The sequence below is a fragment of the Tenebrio molitor genome, chromosome 9 (genome assembly GCF_963966145.1).
Source record: "Tenebrio molitor chromosome 9, icTenMoli1.1, whole genome shotgun sequence".
NCBI classification, from domain to species: Eukaryota; Metazoa; Arthropoda; class Insecta; order Coleoptera; family Tenebrionidae; genus Tenebrio; species Tenebrio molitor.
In genome coordinates this window covers 1,503,319-1,525,586 of record NC_091054.1, presented here as the reverse complement: position 1 = coordinate 1,525,586, position 22,268 = coordinate 1,503,319, and the positions used below count along the sequence as shown (strand labels likewise).

The window sequence follows — 22,268 nt, the reverse complement described above, 5'->3', positions numbered from 1 at the left end:
ATAATTCTAACCTATTTTTCGTAAGAAAGATTCACATTATGAAAAAATTGTAAAAATGTGCCAGTTTTATCCTGACAGTTCCCGTTTTTTTGCAACTAACTGTATATGTTTATCTGATGATGTGATGTAACACTACAGGGACAAAATGGTAGATTATGACTATGAGAGTAAAAATGAACGGGAGAAAGAAATTAAAGTTGAAATACAGAACAACTAAACGCTGTTCAAAAATCAAAAAACCATTGTGGTGTAAATAACACACATTTTTCATGACATTTCCTATTATTTATCACAGTGACAGATAAGTGATTTGCACCAAAATGGTTTTTTGATTTTTGAACAGCGTTTATCTAAAAATTAACTAAAGGAAATGCCCGAAGTGCCTCCCATTTGGTTCTAAATATAAATTAATTCTTCTTTTTAGGCTTTCGAGCAGATTTACCATCATTTTAATTTGAAATGTCAAATAATGTTACTTGTCAATGATTCGGGTGTCACCTATCATCCGTGGTGTCACCGTCAAGCCGTCAACAGCCGGAACTTACTCCAGTTTTCAGTACTACCAACTCAAACCAAATTTCTTGATCTCTTCAGTGTTAAAGACTTAATGAATAAAGTGATCGAAAGTGAAAGTAAAAAATCTTAAAGAAATGATTTCTCAACCTTGAAGAGCGAACTATTTAAAATTTTGTTTTTATAAAATATCATTAATTTTCAAAGAAAATATAAAAGAGTATTAATAGCCAGAGTGTTAAGTTTAAAGCAAATATGTAATCACTTTTTAAATAAATAAAATTGTTACTTTGACCCCTTAGATATATTTACCGTAGTCAGCACTTAAATATGTAGTTATTTTAAAATAACATTATTGCAGCAATTTTATGCTTGATAATATCATATAAAATGTGTGATTGCGACTGATTAAGGGACGTTCTACGGGAAGGAAAAATTTAGACAACGTAAAGAAAGTCAAGATTTATTACTTTTACACGTTACACAGTGGAGAATGTATTGATTGTTGATGTAAAAATTATTCTTATTTAAATAACAGAAATGACGGAGTTGCGAATGTGGTGTTGTCCATGAGTTTTAGTCTAGCTATAAATTCTCATTTACCTTCAAGACTTAGATGCAACGTACCACACATTATCCTACACAAAAAATTGATAATAAATGACAATAAAATTCTTTGTAATGTAAATGCATTTAAAGCTTCGAACTGCTAGACAACCAGTAATACACGAAGCACGTTCAGTTTGTCCACTTCCCGCTAGGCGTCGCACTCTTTGGCGCCAAATTCTCATCCAAAACAATAACAAATAGTGTTAAATTAATGATTTCGGTGATGGACGAGTTTCCCAATTCTGAAGATGAATTTGACCTTATGTACGGCGACGAGCTCGAACTGCTCCGCGAACAAGAGGGTAAGTCTGCATTTTCATAAAAAGTGAGGTTATTCTAACCTCATATTTGACAGATGTCGAGAAGTCGCCTAAGAAGTCTCGCAAGACTCTCGATTTCACTCAACCCGATGCGACACCAACCACAAGCACGCAGGATATGTTCGATAATGACTTTACTCCAATTGACGACGCTCCCGTTACGAGCAAACGTTCAATTGAGGAGTTGTTCGGGGATATTGATGATATCTTGTACGAAAGTCAAGGCAACGCGAAGCGCCACAAAGGCGACCATTCAGAGGAGTTGGCGTTGATCGAGCACATAATTGAGTTGCGCAAGTTGGCCCGAGAAAGAGACGGACCTGACGTTATGAGAAAAGACTACACTACTGTATCTAGTCGGGACAAAAACAATCTTTCTTATGCTGTCCCTAGTTATCCGTTTGTTGGGGTGACTAGGGATGACGGTCGGCGCGTTTATATTCGATGTCACTCTGAACAATTTGAATTGGAAGAGCGCGCCAGAGTTGTAGAGGCAATAAGCTTGAGTGGGTCTTTAGATACAAATAAGGAGATGTGGGCTGAGGCTCAGGCTCTAGTAGAGCGACACACACGTCCAGAGAGTCCCACTGCCGTAAACCCCATTTGTAATGATAAAGAATTGTGGGTAGATCTGTACAAACCTAGAAAATATTTTGAATTGCTGAGCGACGAAAGCACTAATAGGCTCTTGTTGCGGTGGATTAAGCTCTGGGACAAAGTAGTTTTCAAGCGCAGACCTAAGATCAAAATTGCGAAGCCCCACGAGTCAAAAAAATTTAAAATGCCCGACTTGTGTACAGATTTAGACGAGCACGGGAGGCCCCACCACAAGGTGGCCCTGTTGTGCGGGCCCCCAGGTCTAGGCAAGACGACTCTAGCCCACATGGTGGCTCGCCACGCGGGGTACAACGTGGTAGAAGTCAACGCTTCGGACGACCGCAGCATCGACGCTTTCAAGACCATGTTGGAAAACTCGACCCAGATGCGGTCACTCGTGGATGCAGAGAGGCGCCCCAATTGCATCGTCTTCGATGAGATTGACGGGGCCCCAGCGTCTTCGATCGAATACTTGGTGAAATTCGTCACAGGAACTGGCGTTAAGACCAAGAAGGGACAAAAAGAAAAGAACGTGTTGAGGCGTCCCGTCATTTGCATTTGCAATGACGTTTACGTGGCGGCGCTGCGCCCCCTGAGACAGATAGCCTTCGTTGTGAACTTTCCCCCCACGTCCAACACCCGACTGGCTGAGAGACTGATGGAGATTGCGAAGTGGCAACAGGTTAAGACGGACATGGGCGCCATGTTGGCTCTGGCTGAGAAGTCGCAAAATGACATCAGAGCGTGTTTGTCTGTTTTGCATTTCTTCAAGTCGCAGGACAAAGCTGTGACTCTGTCAGACGTGCACAGAGCGGGTGTTGGGCAGAAGGACATTCAAAAAGGACTCTTCTCGGTTTGGCAGGATATCTTTTTAATTGAGCGGTCGGGAGTGGGTTCGGAAAATAAAAACGTCACTCTCAAGGACAGGATGACGAAGGTACTGAATGTGGTCAATTCGTTTGGAGATTATGAAAAGGTGGCGCAGGGTGTGTTTGAGAATTACGCCAATATGAAGTACAAGAGCTCGAATATGAGTGAAACTTGTTGGGCTATGGAGTGGTTCAGCTATAGCGACATTTTGAACCAACAGATTTATTCCTCACAGAGTTATAGCTTGTCTAGTTATCTTCAGTTCGCTTTTGTGGTGTGGCACTTTGCTTTCTCGAGCAGGACGTGGCAGAAGCTCAACTATCCCAATGCGGGATACGAGGTAAGGATTAACAGTAAATAAAAAACATGCCAGATGGAGGTGTAAGATGCGCATTTTATTTCTACGTGAAAAAGTAACTGAGAAATAAAGTAAAAATGTTTTGGATGTGAATTGTCAAACTCAAGGTCGCTTAAAACTTGTATAGTCGTTTTCAATGACATCCGTGTTGTCAGTATACCAGTATGTTGGCATCACTTGCTGTTTCAGTTTAGTAATTTTGAATTTTCTAATTTGGCAATTTACCTTGACGCGGCAAATTGATAAATTCAAATTATTATTTATCATTTCCGATAAAAAATGTAGTCTGATTCGGATTCCGAGAATGACTTCGTTTAACCATGTTTTACACCATGTTGAAGATTGAGTTTTATCGTTTGTTGTTGACGTTTCATGAAATATAAATTTTCTTTTACCATAACCTCAATTTCTTGTTTGACATTTTTTTAACTAGGATTTTCTTATACTCTGAATACTGGTTATGAATTTGTGTGTACAATCTGCACCAACATATTAAAAATGACACTGACAGCACGGATGTCGTTGAAAACGACTATACGTTAGTGAGATCTGTCATAAATTCGAAATACCTTATTGGCGCGCCTAGTGGTAGTGCCAACCTAACGACAAGTCCTCAATTCACATCTACCGGGTGATCAAAAAGGACTGTTTAAGTTGGCAATACAATTAAGAGCATTTTGTTGTTCGGCTGTTTGCAATACTGCAACCGGATACGTCTTTTGACAGATATTTTACGTGAAATCAACAGCGACAAAATTGTAGGTTATGTATGTATAAAAATCAACGGTATAAAGAAACAACTTGAACTGTCAATGTCAGTGTGAAGTCGTCAACAACCGGAAGTTACTCCAGTTATACCATTTGAAAGTAAAAAAAAATCAATACAGTCCTTTTTGATCACGCTGTATAACGTTTCGGTTTTGGTATATTGTACAACTAGTTATGAAAGTCATACTTTTTTCATTGTTTTGCAGTTTGATTAACGAGGGCGAAGCCCGAGTTAATCAAGCAAATGAGTGAAAAAAGACATTTTTTTTGCATATTCTTGTAAGTTGAGAAATTTGGCCTAAAAGGATTTATGCAAAATTAAAAAAAAAAACAGAAATGCATTGTAGGTATGTACCTATTCTTTGACAATAATCTCGGGGGAGATGGAATAAAATTATTTAAAAAGTACTACTTTCATTACGATTTTTCGTTAAAAAAAGTCAACTTTCATAATCAATTTGCAAAAAATTCATATGATGGTTTATTGCAAATATACCAAGGTGATTCAAAATTATGGAATATTACCACCGATGTCGCTTCCACGCCGGTTGGGTCCCGTTCTCCAGAGATGCACCTCTTTTCAAGAAGCGCATCGTATTTTTGTCCAGCTTACTTTTACGTAGCCGCAGTCTTCTTTGTAAATGGAAAGGAGAGGGATAAATAGTCCGCACACGTTTAGAACGTGAACGAAAGTGACCGAGTTTGGGCGGTGTCGACTATTTATAGGAAAGTTGGGAGCAAGCGCGGCGCGAATGAAGCCCGCTCATTGGCTGACCACTGAACAAATAAACAAAACCGGGACAAAACGGATTGCATAAGTGTAGTACCGTGTGATTTTTTTTTTGTCGGCAAAATACTTAGATGGAACTGGCGTAATGTGTATTTTGAGTTGCATAAGGTCACCTTATGATTTTGACATAACATGACCTTGTTTGTGCCGCCTTTGTTGTTTTTATATTTCGTTTCCTTAGTTGTTTTTTCGATTGTTACCAAAACTCGGTCTTTTTTAAGATTACGGTTTTGCTTATGATTGAACTTGCTTGAGTGTTTTTCAACTTGAAAAAGAGCTACATTTTTATTTGTGTCAAAATGGGATTCACCGAAGAACGCGCCAATTAGGAAATGGCAGATCAACGAACTCTTGACATTGTTAAGAAAGACCTGATGTTGTACAGTTGGTTGACAATACCTATCAAATAATTTAAAAATTTTGACGTTAATTCTAACCTATTTCTCGTAAGAAGGTTTCACACTATTAAAAAAACGTAAAAATGTGTCAATTTTATTCTGACAGTTCCCGTTTTTTTTTTGCAACTAACTGTATCCGTGTCAGTGTCAAAGCTTTATAATAAACCAGACTGTGTTACCCTGAAACCTGTACTTACAACTGTATACCAGTTTCCCTATGTCAAAATTGAGGTTATGTCTGTCTAACGTAATTGAAATGTCGAACGTGGTTTTCTTACTCACATTTATCAACTCTTCGCAGTACGGAATCAGGGCCTTTTTTTCACGCTCTGTGAGGGGCTGCCCACTACCTTCTCTCGGGAAGGCAACTTTTCAAATTTTGTGTGTTAATTTTTCAACGCAACAGTTATGCGCATTGACAGCGCCGATGACCTTGAACGGCTCGACGCTGCCAAGCTATATTCTATATTGTAAAATGCACTATTTGTTAGTTTCAACTCCTCATACCAACTTGACATTTTGATAACTAATTGAAAAAAAAAATAGACTACATATAGTTGTTGATTTAGGTTTGTAAATATAAAATTTTACTAAATTTAGGGAATTTAATGATATCTATTGGCTATACCAGCCAACGTCTGTCATTTTTAATGTCCTTGAATGTACTATTGCGATCAAAAAATTTTGGACACTAATGTCATCGTGCTGTCATACATTCTAAAACGAATCTTATGTTATTAATAACCTCAATTTTGATTGTGTCAATTTTGAAAATGTGAATGTTAGATTTACCGAGAAAATATTCAAAAAGTTGTAAAAATCAGACAAATGGAATAGAACGAGGTTTTAATTAATAAAAAATAGAAAACAAATACCCAAATGTACTCGCATATTAAAAAAATTATATTTTAGACCGGTGTCAAATTGACAACAATTTCATCTTTCATGTGACAGTTTCAATAAAGCATGATTTAGAGTAATTTTTTTAATGTGACAGAAGTTTGATGTCCAAAATTTTATGCTCGTAATAGTACGTAAACTCGCGGCTAAAATTTGAACGTGTTATTAAAAATGCCTCGCAAAGTAAAACATTTATTAAACTCAAATTAGTTGTTCTTAGTTGTTATTAACTTTATTAACATGCTGCGCTACTAATATCTATAATAACCTCAATTTTTATATGATGTCAAAAGTGTACAATGTTGTCAGCTCTGTTTTGGGTGTAAAGTGCGGTGTTGTGGTTCTTTGATTAAAAAATAAACTATATTATCGGAAAACTAATACATTATTGGACAACATTGCTTTTACAGGTGGAAAATTTATTTAAAGAAGTTAATGTAACGTGTTTTAATTGCATTTTATTGATTTATTAACTTATCAGCTAATTTTTTATTTCCTGCTAAATTTATTCTTATCGATCGACTAATCCATTGATTTATTTATTGACCTACAGTAAAGTATTATAGTGTAGTATTTCATTTACAATAAAATAATTAACTGAATGGCAAAAATGTAAAGGGAAACTTTTCTCTATTGTACCCGGTACAGTATAAGTACATTTTTTGGAACGAATATTTTTCTTACGTAATGCATTTTTTCACATATGTATATCAAATAATACGGTTCTAATACTAATGTTTAATTTTTATAAGATGTTTTGGAAAGACACGTGAAGTCATAACCTAACATTTTTTTAACGAAAGTGTTTCGTTTTTTATTTGATCAAAATTGTCTGTATGCCACTGTTTTGTTTAAACAGTAATCCTCGTTGTTTATAATCACGAAAGGTACTTAATGTTGACGTCAGTTGTCATTTTATGGTTCCTAGGATTCAATAAAAATAAATAAATAAAATCTATTTCTTGTCAGCGGTAGAGATAGGAGTTGATTTCCTCTTATAAATTTTGATAATTATAAAGCAGTTTGCTGGACTTCTCAAGAAATAATGGGTATTAATAATATGGTAAAGAAAGATGAATTTTTACGACACTTGGGCAGTAAGGAACATTTATTTAAGATTGTTTGTACGTTATATTAAGAAAATGTGTTACAACCACTGTGTCACTTTTCCGCGTCGAACCACCTTCCTCGTACATTATCTCTGATTGTAGTTGTTTTCGAAATTTTTTCCCTTTCCGGTGACTTCGTTCAATTAAAGAAAAGCCGAACAATCCATTATCTCACCCCCTAAAAACGTCTTAAATAAATTACTCGTCGGACAGTTGCGCGACTGTTGCAAGATGAAGAGTTTAAAGTTTTTGACAGTCGGTCCGAATTTATGTGTTCTCGGCCGTAATTTCAAATTCCATTCGGGGAAAGAGGACGCGTGGGAACAAAGCACCGCCTTCCGAATAATTAATGAGTACTTATTGTGTGGCGTAATTACGCTCCGGTTGTTGAGAAACCCTTTTAAAGAAATGAAAACGTATTAAAAAGTGCGCGCACGAAAACTGCGAGATTTTCTTTTGATTTAAGCAATTTGGAATGGGGACACAGGACCGGCACCTCGAATTCAGACAAGAGGGTCATCCAGACCCGGTTCAGTCCGCGGTCCGCTTCGGACAAAATTTCACCGGTCATCGATGGATTTTACCAACAAATCATGTCCAAAATAGTGGACAAATTAAAATAATCATGTTGTAATCACTACTTAGCCTCTAAATGATAATATTTAGGAAAGATTTACTTTTTTATAAGGTCGCTGTTGAAGGTAGCGTTCAGTCCGCGATCCGTCTGAGCTTTCGGTGTCTTTTTTTTCTCGAGCCGGCCCTGGCCCCCGTTTAATGAGATCCTGAATAATGCATCGGGCCGAGCAAACTCGTTACATTTAAAAAGATATCATCCGATACTTGTCCGGTAATTAACGTCGCTACTTGGAAAATTGTGCGTCGGAGAGTGACGCTGCGCCTCTGACGGGGTGTCAAGACCTCCTCTTTTATTCAGAAATCGAATCTTTTCAGGCCAGGACGAAGCAGAAGAGACAGAAGGCGATCATCGGCGAGTTGATGAAGGGCATCCGCCCTTCGATACGTTCCTACGTCCAGCCGATCTCCCTAGTCCTGGACATTCTACCTCTGTTGTCCTTCATCATAATGCCGTCCTTTCGCCCCATCAGCTTGCACCTCTACACCGACGAGGAGAGGAAGAGTCTCGATCACGTGGTCAACGTGATGGTGGACTATAATCTTAACTATGTCCAAGAGAGGACTGCGGATGGTAGCTACGTTTATAAGTTGGGTGGGTATTTGGCTCACTTTTGCCATCCAAGGAAAATCTTGAGTTGGTTTATCGCTCCGCCTTCGCGCAAATATTTTCAAGGTCACAGCTCATGAGAGAATCCATATCTTAGTTTTTTTCAGTATTGTTTTGATTCAAGTAACTGTTTTAAACAAAATAGGGTGTTAATTCATTGGTAGATGGGTTTAATTTTTTTCCAGATCCCAACGTGGACGAGATCGTGTCGTTCGGCCCGAAGAAGATGTTATCTTACTCGAACAAGCAGCTGATCGCCAAGGAGATCGAGACGGTGAAGATGCACCGCGTCGAGAGCTCCCTCCACCAGAAGGCGAGCGCCGCCGCCCAGGCGTCCCCCCTGCCCAACCACCTCCAGACCCTGAAGGCCAGGTCCGTGAGACGCGCGGAGACGCCGGTAAGTGGTCAATTCCCGTCTGCGTTGATGTGTTAACTCCTGCGAAATTGCTTCCGTGCCTAATGGATTTTTTGGATAGCTCTCGGAAAGTAGCGAGCGGTCCGGGGGCGGAAATGAGATAACTCGTAAGGAGCTGGCCCGTCCCCCTTCGAAGCCGTCCAGACGCGAAAAAATAAAAACGTTATAAATCTATCTGACGGGGTAAATCTGTTATGATCATCTCTCCGGATCTCCCATTATTTCCATTAAGTGTGGCGGATTGCGGTCCATTACCGGCATAATTAAGACCATATCGGGGGCGAGTGGCTCCTTTCATATTCTTTTCATATTTAAATGGCACGGCCATTATGCCAGCGCCGCCAGACAAAAACGTGGACCCGAGATGGCCTCCCTACCAATTTTTGCGTTCCAGCAGCGGACTCGGGGCTCCGGACCATTTATCATAGTCGGGGGTTCGCGATCGCCGCTCGCCAGACCGGAAGGCTGCGATCTACTTGGTGGTCAGGGCGGGTTCGTCTTGCATATTTATCCCCGCACGTGCCACATCCACATATTTCACATTCGAATTTTGATTTTGTCAGGAAATCGCCCCTTACCGACTTAAATATCAACAAAAATAATTCAACTCCATTTTCTGATAAATTTGACATTTCTAAATTCTAGTTCTCAAACATAACGCACTGAAAAATACTAAACCCTCCATGTTAATTGTTTCAAGTTGTTCAGTACACCATTGGTAGCCCTGCAGAAAACTACGGGCCATTTGTAATCTCCCGCACTTGGTAGACTGACAGCTTTTTTGATCGTCAAATAAAATGTTGTTGAAATTTTTCGAAAATGAATGATTTTTTAAGGAGCAAAGTGTGGTCACGTGTCTCCGCGTCTGTCAAATGACGTCTTTTTTGTACAAACAGGAAAACTGAATTGTTAAAATAGAAGTTCTGAATGCATCTCTGGTTTTCATTTTTTTTGTCATAGATCTGTATCGCTTGTGACGCAATAGCGTGAAGAGAACAGGTCCACGCGAGGAGCCCTGAGGGTTGACCGGTTGTTTGTGCGTTTAATAAACAGTATCAAATCGTAATACGCAAACACGGCGTGAAGAGCGTAACACAATAAAGATTAAACATCGTTTGTTTGTCGAGTGGTTTGCCCAATGGAACGATGTACTCGTACGTCGAGTGTATGTACACAGGGCTCACGGTTGGTTCTCCTCGCCCATATGTTGATCCAATGATCCCATTGTGATTGTCAAACAAAGCGTCGGCACGATTTGCAACCAGGAAAACGGCGGGATTTCGAACGTGATTTCGGTGCGAGGGGACAGTGGCGTGGGGCGACAGGTTTCCTGTCGAAATGGCGTGTTTTGTACTTTGCTTCCTGTTCAAAAAAGGGAGAATGAAAAATGGGTGTTTTGGTTTCGGAAGGCCCGAATCGGAAAGATAAATAAAAGTAATGTGAGATTGTGCGGAAAGTTCGGAAAATGATCGGGCGATTATCACACGTGCACATAAAAAGTTCAGTAAATGCGATTATTAAAAGGTTAATTATTGTTGTCCAATTATAAACAATGGGAACAAGAAAAGAAGAGCAAAAGCTAGAGCAAAAATTAGGCGAAAACGAGTGTATAAGAATAGATGAAATAGAAATACAAAGCAAAAAAAAAGGAAGAAAATTGATGTGTAATAAAAAAAAAAGATATCAGATGACTTTCCCAATGTAATAAACCTTTTCTTTAAAACATTTTTTTTGAAAATGTAAAATTGTCTTCCGGTGAAGTACCTACATATTTCAGTTTTTATTTTTTACTACATAATTCTCTAATTTGTCATAATTTTCCTGGAAGTCAATACCTACAATGGTGGCTTCCGGGTCGGCTCCGGGTGGACTCCGGGTCGGCTTCGGGTGGACTCCGGGTCGGCTCCAGAGGTAGGCTCTGGGTGGGCTCCGGGTGCTCCGGGTCGGTTCCTGTTGGACTCTTGGTCGGCTCCGGGAGAGTTCCGGCTGGGTTCCGGGTGGGCTCAGGGCCGGCTCCGGATGTCGGCTACGGGTGGACTCAGGGTGGCTTCCGGGTCGGCTCCGGGTGGTATCCGGGTGATTTCCGGGTCGGCTCCAGGTGGGCTCCGGGTCGGGTCCGGGTGCTCCGAGTCGGCTCCGGGTGGGTCTGGGTTAGCTCCGGGTGGCTTCCGGATGATGTTAATGGCAATACAGTATTAATAATAATTTTTTGTGTTTTTTTATTATTGAATTTATTTCCTTTTAAAATAAAACTAGTTCACTGGCAGTTCGTGTTTTCATTTTTGAAACAAGATGGCCGAAAAGTAAGCTGTGCGAGAAAGATATAAATGTTTTTTCCGAATTGGTGAACGCAAAAGACGCGAAAAAAAGTACGTTCTGTATAGATTCAATGAAATGAACAAATAATTCCATCACGGGATTATTCGCCCATTTAAAAGCTCTCCATTTCATGTCGAGTAATGCACGCGAAAATGATTAACAATTTGAAAAATGAGAACCAATCCACATGAAATGCGGAGAGATAATTTTGTGGCGAATTACAAAGCAAATGAATCAAATATTGTGTTCAGTTGTTGAAGGATGTTTCCATTAGGGAATTAGAATCAGAGTGTGACATTTCTAGAGCAAGTATAAATCGCATTTTAATTAGCATATTTGTCATCGTTGTTATAAATATCAAGGATGTTCCAGTGGATTATGGAGTAATGTTTCAGAATTAAATATAACGAATCGATCGAAAAAATCGAGTAAGCCATGACTGTCATGGTTTAACTATTTTTTTATATCATTAAGAGTAGAAGTGAGTCTTTTTGTGCTAAGCCCAGAGATTGAAGACCGAGACGAAGTCGAGGTCCGCAACTGAGGGAAACCCAAAAATACCGTTTACTCTGAATATACAGGGTGTTTTTGAAATGCGCACACAAATTTTAACCACGAGCTACTGGCTTCATGTAGAACTCGGAAAAAATATCTAAAAAATTCTATGTCAAAAAATAAAATGACATTTATTTTTTGAGCTACAATTTTTTAAATTGCTTATAGTTTTCTACGTTGTCCTTCAACCCCGTGGGTAAAATTTCGGTACATTTTAAAAATACACCCTGTATATCATGTTTTATAAAATGTACGCCAATGCGAAGTAACCTACAGGAAATATGCTTTAAAACAAGGAAACCGCAATAATTTGTTTATTTCGCTTTTTTAGAGGCCTTTTTTTAATGGGGATAATTTAATTATTAAATATTTGGTGGCAAATGCTTCAAATGACTTTACTTGGTGTAGCCGCCTGTGGACACTTCCACTCCTAGCACTAAGTAAGTAAGGTAAGTTTTAAAAAAGAAAACACATCAATCAGGACTTTGTTTTAGCAATCACTAGACTTGATTTTTTTAAAATTTTGCTAGAAATGGTAATTCTCGGGGTGAAACATGAGACACTTTTACGATTTTTTTACGGTCCATGTACCCTTCCTGATCTTGCGAATCCCGCGCCTCTGCTCGCACACACTCCTCCGTCGGGGTGCACGTTACCCTCATCTCACCCCATCGCTTATAAACACAAACACACGCACACACTCCGCCTAATGAGCTAACCATTTCCAAACAGTTTATCATTGTGCGAATGTAATTGCGCTGTTATATCATCATTAGCCGATGACACAGCGTTGAACAATGCCACCCATAAATTCAGAACGCGCCCATTATTAATTCATGGTAATAAGTGAAACGTTGCGGATTTGCGCCCCCTACCTCTCTCGTTTTTCTTTTTTTGCCGGTGCTGCTGTCGCCTCTTTTACTGACCCGTCGTGTCTCTGGGTTTTTTCTTGCGCTTTCGGTCGATTAAAAGAGAGTTAACCTGAGAGAGTGCCGGTCCCGCCCATGGCATCAAGTGCCCGAATGGCCACCGGAAGGAAACGGCCATCTCTCTCCGGGCCGACATCGGAGCTTCCGGTTAGCCCGACCGCCGTTAAGTAATGTTATAACCTGCGAACTGAATCATTTTCCTCCCATTCCGGGGTGGACTCTTGAAAAGGGATTTGGGCGTTGGAGGAAAGGCCGACAGGTTTGGGGGCTCCAGAAGATTCTTCTGAATTGTTGATAATTTGAAAAGAACTCTTCATGCACTGTTGCATCGCTTTTATGAGAGTCAGGGGACAAAGACATTTTTATGGCTGAAGAATGGAACATTTGAATCCAAGAACTTGTTGTTGAATATCTAAATATTTTCTTCAGTCTCTTTTTGGGTATTTGATGGAGAGATTGTTGAGAGAATCGTGATGCAGAAATCGAGTTGACAATTCGTGACCAAATCGTTATCGTTCAGAAATAAATACTGTTCACACATTCGGAAAACCTTCCGGCCAGAGTCCTTCCAGCATCCGAATCCGAACGGCGGTGATTTATCCTGCGACTCTAAATAACGTTAAACAATATAGGGATTTAGGGGTGCTCCCATTAAGGATTGCGGTCGAGGCAGCGAACGGATGAAAGGAGATATACAAGAGGATAGCTAGACTGGATCAAGTATCTGTTTAACGACCTAAATAAAAGAGTTTCGGACGGCTAAATGGAATCTGCCGCTTATCCTGGCGCACACGCCGCTCCTCCTGCTCCATTACGGCCTGACTTCCGTTTCTCTAACATCTTTAGGATGTTCTTAGCTTTGTTCCGAGCTTATTGTTGACGGCGGAGGGCATCCCCGCTACTGCTAATTGCGTGTTTGTTTCAAAAATGGACGGTTGGCGGGGAGGGGCGCCGGAGGAGACGACGCGGAGGCGAATCAGATGCCGGATTCAGATTGTTTATTAAGATAAAGACATCTGAAAAACAAAGTGGGAATAATATTTGGAATGGATGAAGATTGCAACACAACAACAGACTAAATCTTTATTTGGCTAGATTAACTGACCATTCTGCGTTCTAATAAGAAACTAGAAATTTTCTCTCATACTTCCTGGATTCTTTGATTCTCTCCCTTCTTTCTTGCTTGTCTGTGTCTCGTACGGTGGGGGCCTCGCCTTCGGCTCAGACGCCCAACTTCCATACTCGTGATTAAATGCACCACTTTGCTCACTTGTATTGAAAATTGCTATTTCACAACAAAACGTGGATCAACAAAATTCCAAACAGGTTATGTTGTTAGGTGTTGCGTGATTGAATCTAAATAATATTTAAAAATAGGTCAAAAATAAGACAAGCTTTAGTTATTAATATTCAGAAAGTATTTTAAAAACAGATTAAAAAACCTTCCGTATAACATTCACTTTGCTCACTAGTGAGAAAATATTATTTCCTCACTAGTGATTCAATTGCCATCTTTGCTCACTATTTTCAGTGAGCGCAACAAAGACCACTGAAATTCAATGATCATGGAAAAAATTATTTGTTGCTGACGCATTTGCTTTTATTGTTTTTGTTTTATTGTTGCATCGCAGATTATTTGTGTAGGAATTTTTGGAAGTCGATGCCATATTGCAACACAGTAAATTAGCACAAATCCAAACGATGCCATTAAGCCGTAAACCTTATCGATTAGGAAAACCGATTGTTATCGCCGCTAATCTCTCAAATCCCCCTGACAATTCCATCATGAGGAATACCGACGATTTTTCGCCGGAAACAGCGGTTTAATTACTTCATTACGCGAGGATTATCGCTCTCTTTCTGTCCTCGGCGGGCGCGCTTCCATTTTCCGATTTTTCCGGTGCGTCCGTCTACCCCGAGATTTATATTCGTTTATACATTGTGGAAAAGTGTCAAAACGCGTTTAGACGCCCGTCCCGTTTTATGCCGGCGAATAAAATTCAAATTGCGTCGGGCGAGATTCGCCCCTATGGTGGGGTGGTTTAAGGTCGTACCCGCACCCCGACTGTCGGCGACCTCTATCGCCGAACGTATTAGTTAAATGGGGTGGTAACTGCCGTGATCTTTCGTATCGTAAAATACTGCCGTTTTTGGACTTCCGGCAGGATTATTTTATACACTGGAACAATTTAAAACACTTCTGGCACCCTTAAAGGCCGCATTTACGCCCCGGACCAGGGAAAATTGGCCAGGGGTGGTAGGAAGAAGGGGAGGGACGCGGGATTTCTTAATGAATATTCTCGTTATGGTGATCGGCGTGTTCGAACGATGTTTACGAGCGAAATAAAAATTTAATGGCGCTCATTTCGACGGGATTAAATCGATTAAGTCCTATCAAGGATGTGGACTTGTCGTAAAGGATTTTAGATTAAGATCTGATGCGGGTGGGCCGATAAAATGGAAATAGAGCTAATTTAGTGAATGGATTGTTTTTGTTTTTGAATTATGCTCTTGATATTGTTTTGTTTTTCTATTACATAATATTTTTGTTTTCTCATTCTCATCGGAAACATTTTCACTTGTTTTTATGTTTTGAATTCGAATTATATAAACGTATTAATTAAAAGTTTTTTTTGACTCGTTTTATATTTTTCTAAATTTTTTCCTAGAATGGAGGTTTTCATAAGCACAGTGATATTGTTCGGTTGGCTGATATTAACATTTTATTTTCTAGTTTCTATTTTAATATTCAGTCAGAGTTCTGGTCCCGCTTCTTATTTGTATTCATTTATTTTCTTTTCGTTTATTTGGTATACTTCTTAGATTTTTTTCTCCCTGTTAATTATTGGAACATCTTGTCTGAAAGGTTGTTTTTTATTATGTTGTGATCACATTTTTTTATTGTTATTATTTTAGTGTCTTAACAGAACCTTTCTTTGTTTTTTGTTTGGAATTATTTTGCTAATTTTTTTTTATTCATACCGTTATCTTTGTTATTACTTATCTTACCGAAATAAAAAAAAAAGGCAAAAGTTGAATGCAATTGTCTATTTCTACACTACTACACTATTATTTTACAATTCATACATCATTATCAAATTTTCTTCTTAGAAGATGATCAATTTTCCAATGAGGTCAGCCAAGTACGCACATTCGTTTTCTGGAATTGGGACGGGTTTGACTCCAGGTTGAATTGGGATTGGATCAACTTCAATTTCGGGGGTTTCCAGTTCTGGAAGTGGCACAGGTTTCACTCCTGGTTGGATTGGTACTGGATCGACTTCTATTTCGGGTGTTTCGAGTCCGGGGATTGGGACGGGTTTGACTCCAGGTTGAATTGGAATTGGATCAACTTCAATTTCGGGGGTTTCCAGTTCTGGAAGTGGCACAGGTTTCACACCTGGTTGGATTGGTACTGGATCAACTTCGATTTCGGGAGTTTCTGGGGCTGGCACTGGTAGTGGCAAAGGTTTTACTCCTGGTTGAATTGGAATAGGGTCAACTTCAATTCCGGGGGTTTCAATTCCGGGGATTGGTACGGGTTTGACTCCAGGTTGGATTGGAATTGGGTCAACTTCGATTCCGGGGGTTTCGATTTCTGGAAGTGGGACGGGTTTGACTCCTGGTTGGATTGGGACAGGGTCGACTTCAATTCCGGGGGTTTCGATTCCGGGGATTGGTACAGGTTTTACTCCTGGTTGGATTGGAATTGGATCAACTTCGATTCCGGGGGTTTCGATTCCGGGAATTGGTACAGGCTTTACTCCTGGTTGGATTGGAATTGGATCAACTTCGATTCCGGGGGTTTCGATTCCGGGAATTGGTACAGGTTTTACTCCTGGTTGGATTGGAATTGGATCAACTTCGATTCCGGGGGTTTCGATTCCGGGAATTGGTACAGGCTTTACTCCTGGTTGGATTGGAATTGGATCAACTTCGATTCCGGGGGTTTCGATTCCGGGGATTGGTACGGGTTTTACTCCTGGTTGGATTGGAATTGGGTCAACTTCGATTCCGGGGGTTTCGATTTCTGGAAGTGGGACGGGTTTGACTCCTGGTTGAATTGGGACAGGGTCGACTTCAATTCCGGGGGTTTCGATTCCGGGGATTGGTACTGGTTTTACTCCTGGTTGGATTGGAATTGGATCAACTTCGATTCCGGGGGTTTCGATTCCGGGAATTGGTACAGGTTTTACTCCTGGTTGGATTGGAATTGGATCAACTTCGATTCCGGGGGTTTCGATTCCGGGAATTGGTACAGGCTTTACTCCTGGTTGGATTGGAATTGGATCAACTTCGATTCCGGGGGTTTCGATTCCGGGGATTGGTACGGGTTTTACTCCTGGTTGGATTGGAATTGGATCAACTTCGATCCCGGGGGTTTCGATTCCGGGGATTGGTACAGGCTTTACTCCTGGTTGGATTGGAATTGGATCAACTTCGATTCCGGGAGTTTCAATTTCTGGAAGTGGGACCGGTTTCACTCCGGGTTGAATTGGGACTGGGTCAACTTCAATTCCGGGGGTTTCGATTTCTGGAAGTGGTACCGGTTTGACTCCTGGTTGAATTGGGATTGGATCGACTTCAATTCCTGGAGTTTCGATCTCTGGAATTGGCACCGGTTTGACTCCTGGTTGAATCGGGATTGGATCGACTTCAATTCCTGGAGTTTCAATTTCCGGAATTGGAACTGGCCTGGTTCCTGGTTGGATGGGAATTTGGGCAGGAAGGACAACCACAGATCGTGATTGCAATCCTGTTGATTTTATAATCGTGAAATATTGAAAAAAAAATCATTAAAAATATATTTTTCTTACCTGGGATTAGTGCCAGAGCGGCACACAACAGCACTATTGACTTCATCTTGGGTAGGCGATGTCAACACTTGAACTGATGCCTTCTTTGGTTCAGAACCTGATTTATATATCAAATTTTATATTAACCGCTAATAAAATAATATTTTTTTAATTACCGATAATTCGATAAAAAGTAAGACTGGAGACGACAGTTAATTGATCTAATAATAATAAAACACATTTCGGTTTGTTTATTCCTATACAATAATATCAGTAACCCAAGTGCCGATGCATCCATAAAAACGGAACTATTTACGACTTTTTTATTTTGCCACATAATTAAAATTGAACTTATGATGATTGTCAAGTAATCAACAAAATTTGAACACAATTTAACAGTCACTGTACTTATGATAGTTAAATGAAGATTTAGTGAAGTATAATTTTTCTTGTTGAATTTCAAAATTTCCTTGTTTTGATTTTTGTGTTTTTGGACGAGTTAATCTTGGTTATTGTTGGATGAAGATTTTAATTCAGAATTTTTGTCTGCTGTTAAAGCAGGTGAGCTTAAGGGATTGTGACCATATTAAGAATATTTGTATAATAAATTTAATATTTTTAGTGAATAAATTTTACTTAGATAAAACAATATAATAAAAAACATGTATGTATAAAATTATAATTTATGCAACAAATAAATGCACAGAGCAGTATTTTTCATCCCGAATTGGAAGTTTTGATAGTTCCATGAGTTCCATACAGAATTTTTTTCTACGACTGTTTGATAAGTACTAAAAAAACAGTCAACTTCAAAACACGAATCGAGAAGTTGACGTTTCTGAAGTCAAGATCGCGAAACAACTTCAGTGTTGTTTTCAATGCAAACTTGCAGACAGTTGAATGAGAAACAACTTATACATATAATGATTGATCTTCCTTTTGTTGCAATTGAAGATTCAGGTAAAAATTGAAAACTAACTTTTTTCTATCAAGATTGCCGTAGTAAAATTTTTGCTAAATCAGTAAATTAAAACATTCTGTGGAAGATCCGCAGTTTTGTTTTTATATTTTGCTATATCGTAACCGAAATAGCAATGGAAATTAATTTAATCGAATTTTTGTCCTTTGATTTTAATGCTTTTTTGCTCTTGAAATAGCTTTTTCAGTAACTAGGTAAATCTGTTTCTTATCATGTATCCTCAGAATTCTACTCTGTAGGTTTTTTTTATTGTACAATTTTAAGCTTTTTATCAGCTCATAAGATTAGTTCAAAAGAAAGTGTAATAGCAGTTATCTAAATAGGAGAAATTTTGATTGTCTAAATAAAGTAGGAATTGCACGGTTGTTATTATATTAATAACAGGATGTCTGAGTCGTTAATAGTTTTAAGAGTTGCTAATTGCAATTGTACTGTTATTGTTGTATTTCACCAGTAATTTTTTATGCTTGTAGTTCATACTTTTTGAATTTTAAAAGGTGGTTTTGTATAAAATTTATTTTTTGTGAAGAAATATCGTTTTTCTTCAAACATGACATACTGCTGCATTAATAATGCTGACCAGCGGCTGTAAAGTTATTATCTTCCCTGACGAGCGGCAGATAAAGTGAACTAAAATTATTTGAAATTCTTAACTCAAAAATTCGTTTCTGAATGTGACATATTGAAAGGTAAAGTGAATAAATAAGGTTTAATCAAGAAACTTGTACCTAATTGTAAAACGTACTTACAAAATCTACCCAAATTAAAACGCGTTGATAGACGGATAATTATAAAAAGGAATTTCGGATTTTGCTCACAGCGTTGTTTATACTAGTGATAGTCATAGTAACGCTTTCCAAAACGAGCTACATTAATTTATCACTCTACCCTGTCTTAACATTTCTTAAATAATTTGTTTTGAACGTTTGAAGAAAAAATAGTACATATATGTTGTGCGGAGCAAAAATGGTTTTATGTGCTTTGGCTGGTTTTATCTGCCTCAGCACATAAAACTTCATTTTTGCTCCTCATAATATAATATATTATTTTTGGATTACTTATTTTATTGCTTTTCTCTCAAATATTTATGTAATATTTATGAACTTGAATTTTTTAACGGGAACAAACGATTATTGATTTTAGAAACACTCATTTTTTTAAATTGTCATTTTTAGCCGATTTATTTATTGACAGTAAAATGTATTAAAGGGTTAGGTATATGTATTGGTTTTTCTCTTTTTAAAACTTATGCCTATACAAACAATAAAGTAATTCTATTAATTCTTCCTTTTTTGTTATTCGTGATGGTCGGGTGTCACTAATATCTTACTAATATCTTCAACGTTACTATCACTATTGTGATCTTCATCTTCCGAGGAAGGACCAAGGCGGCAAACATTTTTTTCGACAGTTTCAGCGTTATCTTTTTCATCGTTTTCATCGAACACATGATTGTTCATTTGCAAATTATAAATGATTTGAAGATTTGGCATATTTATGACAACGATTTGTAATCTGTGCTGACTCAAAAGATGAAAAATAAGAAAAACAAAAATGTTTCTAAAACTCCAAGGGCCTGCTTCGTCGTAGAAGTATTAATAGGAATCTTAACTACGTTGAAATAGGTGACTAATATGATGATAAATTGTGGTAGCTTTAAACCCTTTGTGGTAATAAACATTTATCTAAATAAATAGTTTTGTTTCAAAACAACGTCTGACATTATGGATCAATTTTTTAGAGAATCGCCCTCAAATGTCACATGATTTATATTGACAAATCACAACTCCGAATTATTTGAATAGCAACCAATCACAATTTAATTAAGCGGAAATTTTCCCTAGGGAAAATTTCCGATATAATTTACCTAGGGAAAAGTTTTTTCGGGCGATTCTCTTCCGAATATACCTCGGGACAGATATATATCGCCAGAAATTTTTTCTTGCAATCCAACACTCGTGTTTGTCGCTCAAAATTACCCTCGGGCTGGCGCCCTCGTGTAATTTTCTTGCTACAAACTGTGACCAAAAGTTGGCCAGTGACAGCTCCGGGCTCCCAGGGGGTTTTTCGGGGCAGAGGGCGTGGGTTCGGATTTTTAAAAAATGGGCGCCAGGCAGCTATTGTCTTGAGCTGGTTGTTGCTTGTCCAGCTGCCGGGACAAGTGCTCAGATCTTACTCGTCGAAGGTAAGTAAAAGCAAACGCTTTCTGATCGTTAAACAAATTTTGGTTTATTCGGTTACTGCAAAATTATCCACAGAACAGTATTTGGTGGTTCGGTACTGGTTCACACGAATGCGATAATGGTTCGCTTGTAACTACTAGATGAAAATTGAAAGATGCGGAACCAGTACTTTTTGGTGGCCTTAATATCTACTTTGGTCGCAACCAGAAAAGCTTTTCTTTCACATGTGACCGAATCTTAAACTAAACATGATATTCTTCGACGAAATAAAAGATGTTTTGATTCCTGATGAGGAACCTCCCGAACTTAGACTTCCTTCTGATCGAGCTAATTATTAAATGTAAACTTAATGAAACCCAAGGTCAAGATTGGGGTGTCACCTTGACAAAAAATTAAAATTGATCCTGATAGGAAAGTTTAAATCGGTGAAGTTCCGAAACGTTAAATTTGACTGAAATTTCTTTAAGTTGACACTGGAGATTGAATGAAAAGGTTCTTACAAAAAAATTCTAAACATTTGCAAAGTTTCAAAAAATTTAGTGAACATACAAAAATTATGAAAGCGAGAAGCGAGAAATTCGAGGCGTTCCTAAATTTTGCAATGCCGCGGTAAAAAAATATGGCGACTTAGCTTTATGACGGGTCTGTTGTCTCCTCGAATAGCGTCCTTTTGACTTGCGGTGTGACCTTGGCGATACGGTGCTCAAAATAAACGATCGCCTCTGCGAACGATGTTCTCCAAAATGGTCGCCTCTGCGAACGATCTGGCTACGAATCGCCCTGCGAACGATCTGGCTACGAATCGCCCTGCGAACGATCTGGCTACGAATCGCCCTGCGAACGATCTGGCTACGAATCGCCCTGCGAACGATCTGGCTACGAATCGCCCTGCGAACGACCCCTAACGAATTGTCGTTAGTGTTGTGAAAATCGGAAGATTCGGTAATTACCTTTCAGCGAAAAAGGGGGTTCTTGGCGCTAAATCGAAGTCCTTCCGGCACTCCTTTACTCAAAAATTTTCGGTACTCTAAAGTTGCGATACGGTACTGGATCAATTCATCCAAACGGGATTGACTCTAAACTGGATCGAACCACCCCTAATACATGGTCTTAGTGAAATGAATTCAAAATTGAACGATAATTACCTCTATAGTGCGAGGGGTCACTCGACCACGAACTCTAAAAGGCGCTTCGCTGGCGTCGCTTCGACGGCTCTCGACGAAGTGTCCGACTTCCTCATTTTTAATCTCGGTACCGCAGTCCCATAAATCGCGAAAATCGTCACGCGCGCGATTCTCGACCTTATTCAGTTGTGCTATAAGGCGGGCTGCGCTTGCGTGGTACTGCGCAATCAAAAATGTGCATTTCCGGTGGTACTACACGTGCGCGTGTCATGACAGGTGGACCGTCATGGCGTCGGTTTGTTTACCTCGAAATTATACCGAGCGGGAGAATTCAGATTTTGGACGGTATTGTGTCGGTAAGTCGTGCACGTCTATCCTGATGTTAATTGCCGTAACTCGCAGGTCAAAAAAAAAGGACAGGAAGAAAGATGGGGTTGAAAAGAAGGAGATGACTTTCCGGCAAGTTACTAAAGAGGAAAAGGGACCCAACATT

General features: G+C 39.1%; 2 protein-coding genes across 3 annotated transcripts in view; one reads left to right on the top strand and one right to left on the bottom strand.

Annotated features, from left to right (window-relative positions):
* Nucleotides 1–1,179: 1,179 nt before the first annotated feature.
* cutlet (chromosome transmission fidelity protein 18 homolog) overlaps nt 1,180–22,268 on the top strand; it is a 53,811-nt gene continuing 32,722 nt past the window's right edge. Inside the window, exons 1-4 of one of the 2 annotated variants that reach the window (XM_069057994.1) lie at nt 1,180–1,424; nt 1,478–3,249; nt 8,184–8,460; nt 8,661–8,872. In XM_069057994.1, the coding sequence (XP_068914095.1) occupies nt 1,334–1,424; nt 1,478–3,249; nt 8,184–8,460; nt 8,661–8,872 (2,352 nt within the window). In that variant the 5' untranslated portion in view covers nt 1,180–1,333. The remainder of the gene's footprint in view (nt 1,425–1,477; nt 3,250–8,183; nt 8,461–8,660; nt 8,873–22,268) is intronic. The other variant, XM_069057995.1, reaches the window with a different exon arrangement.
* Nucleotides 15,727–17,626, bottom strand: LOC138138209 (uncharacterized). The gene is made up of 2 exons (XM_069058005.1): nt 17,511–17,626; nt 15,727–17,449 (listed from the first exon to the last, which is right to left on the bottom strand). Exons 1-2 carry the CDS (start codon nt 17,554–17,556, stop codon nt 15,801–15,803), a joined length of 1,695 nt encoding a protein of 564 aa, XP_068914106.1. The 5' UTR covers nt 17,557–17,626; the 3' UTR covers nt 15,727–15,800.

Bases quoted from the DNA above. Each gene is read 5' to 3' on its own strand.
- LOC138138209 (XM_069058005.1), bottom strand. From the start codon at position 17,556: ATGAAGTCAATAGTGCTGTTGTGTGCCGCTCTGGCACTAATCCCAG. The intron at 17,450-17,510 runs GTAAGAAAAATA...TAAAATCAACAG, and splicing joins CGCTCTGGCACTAATCCCAG to GATTGCAATCACGATCTGTG.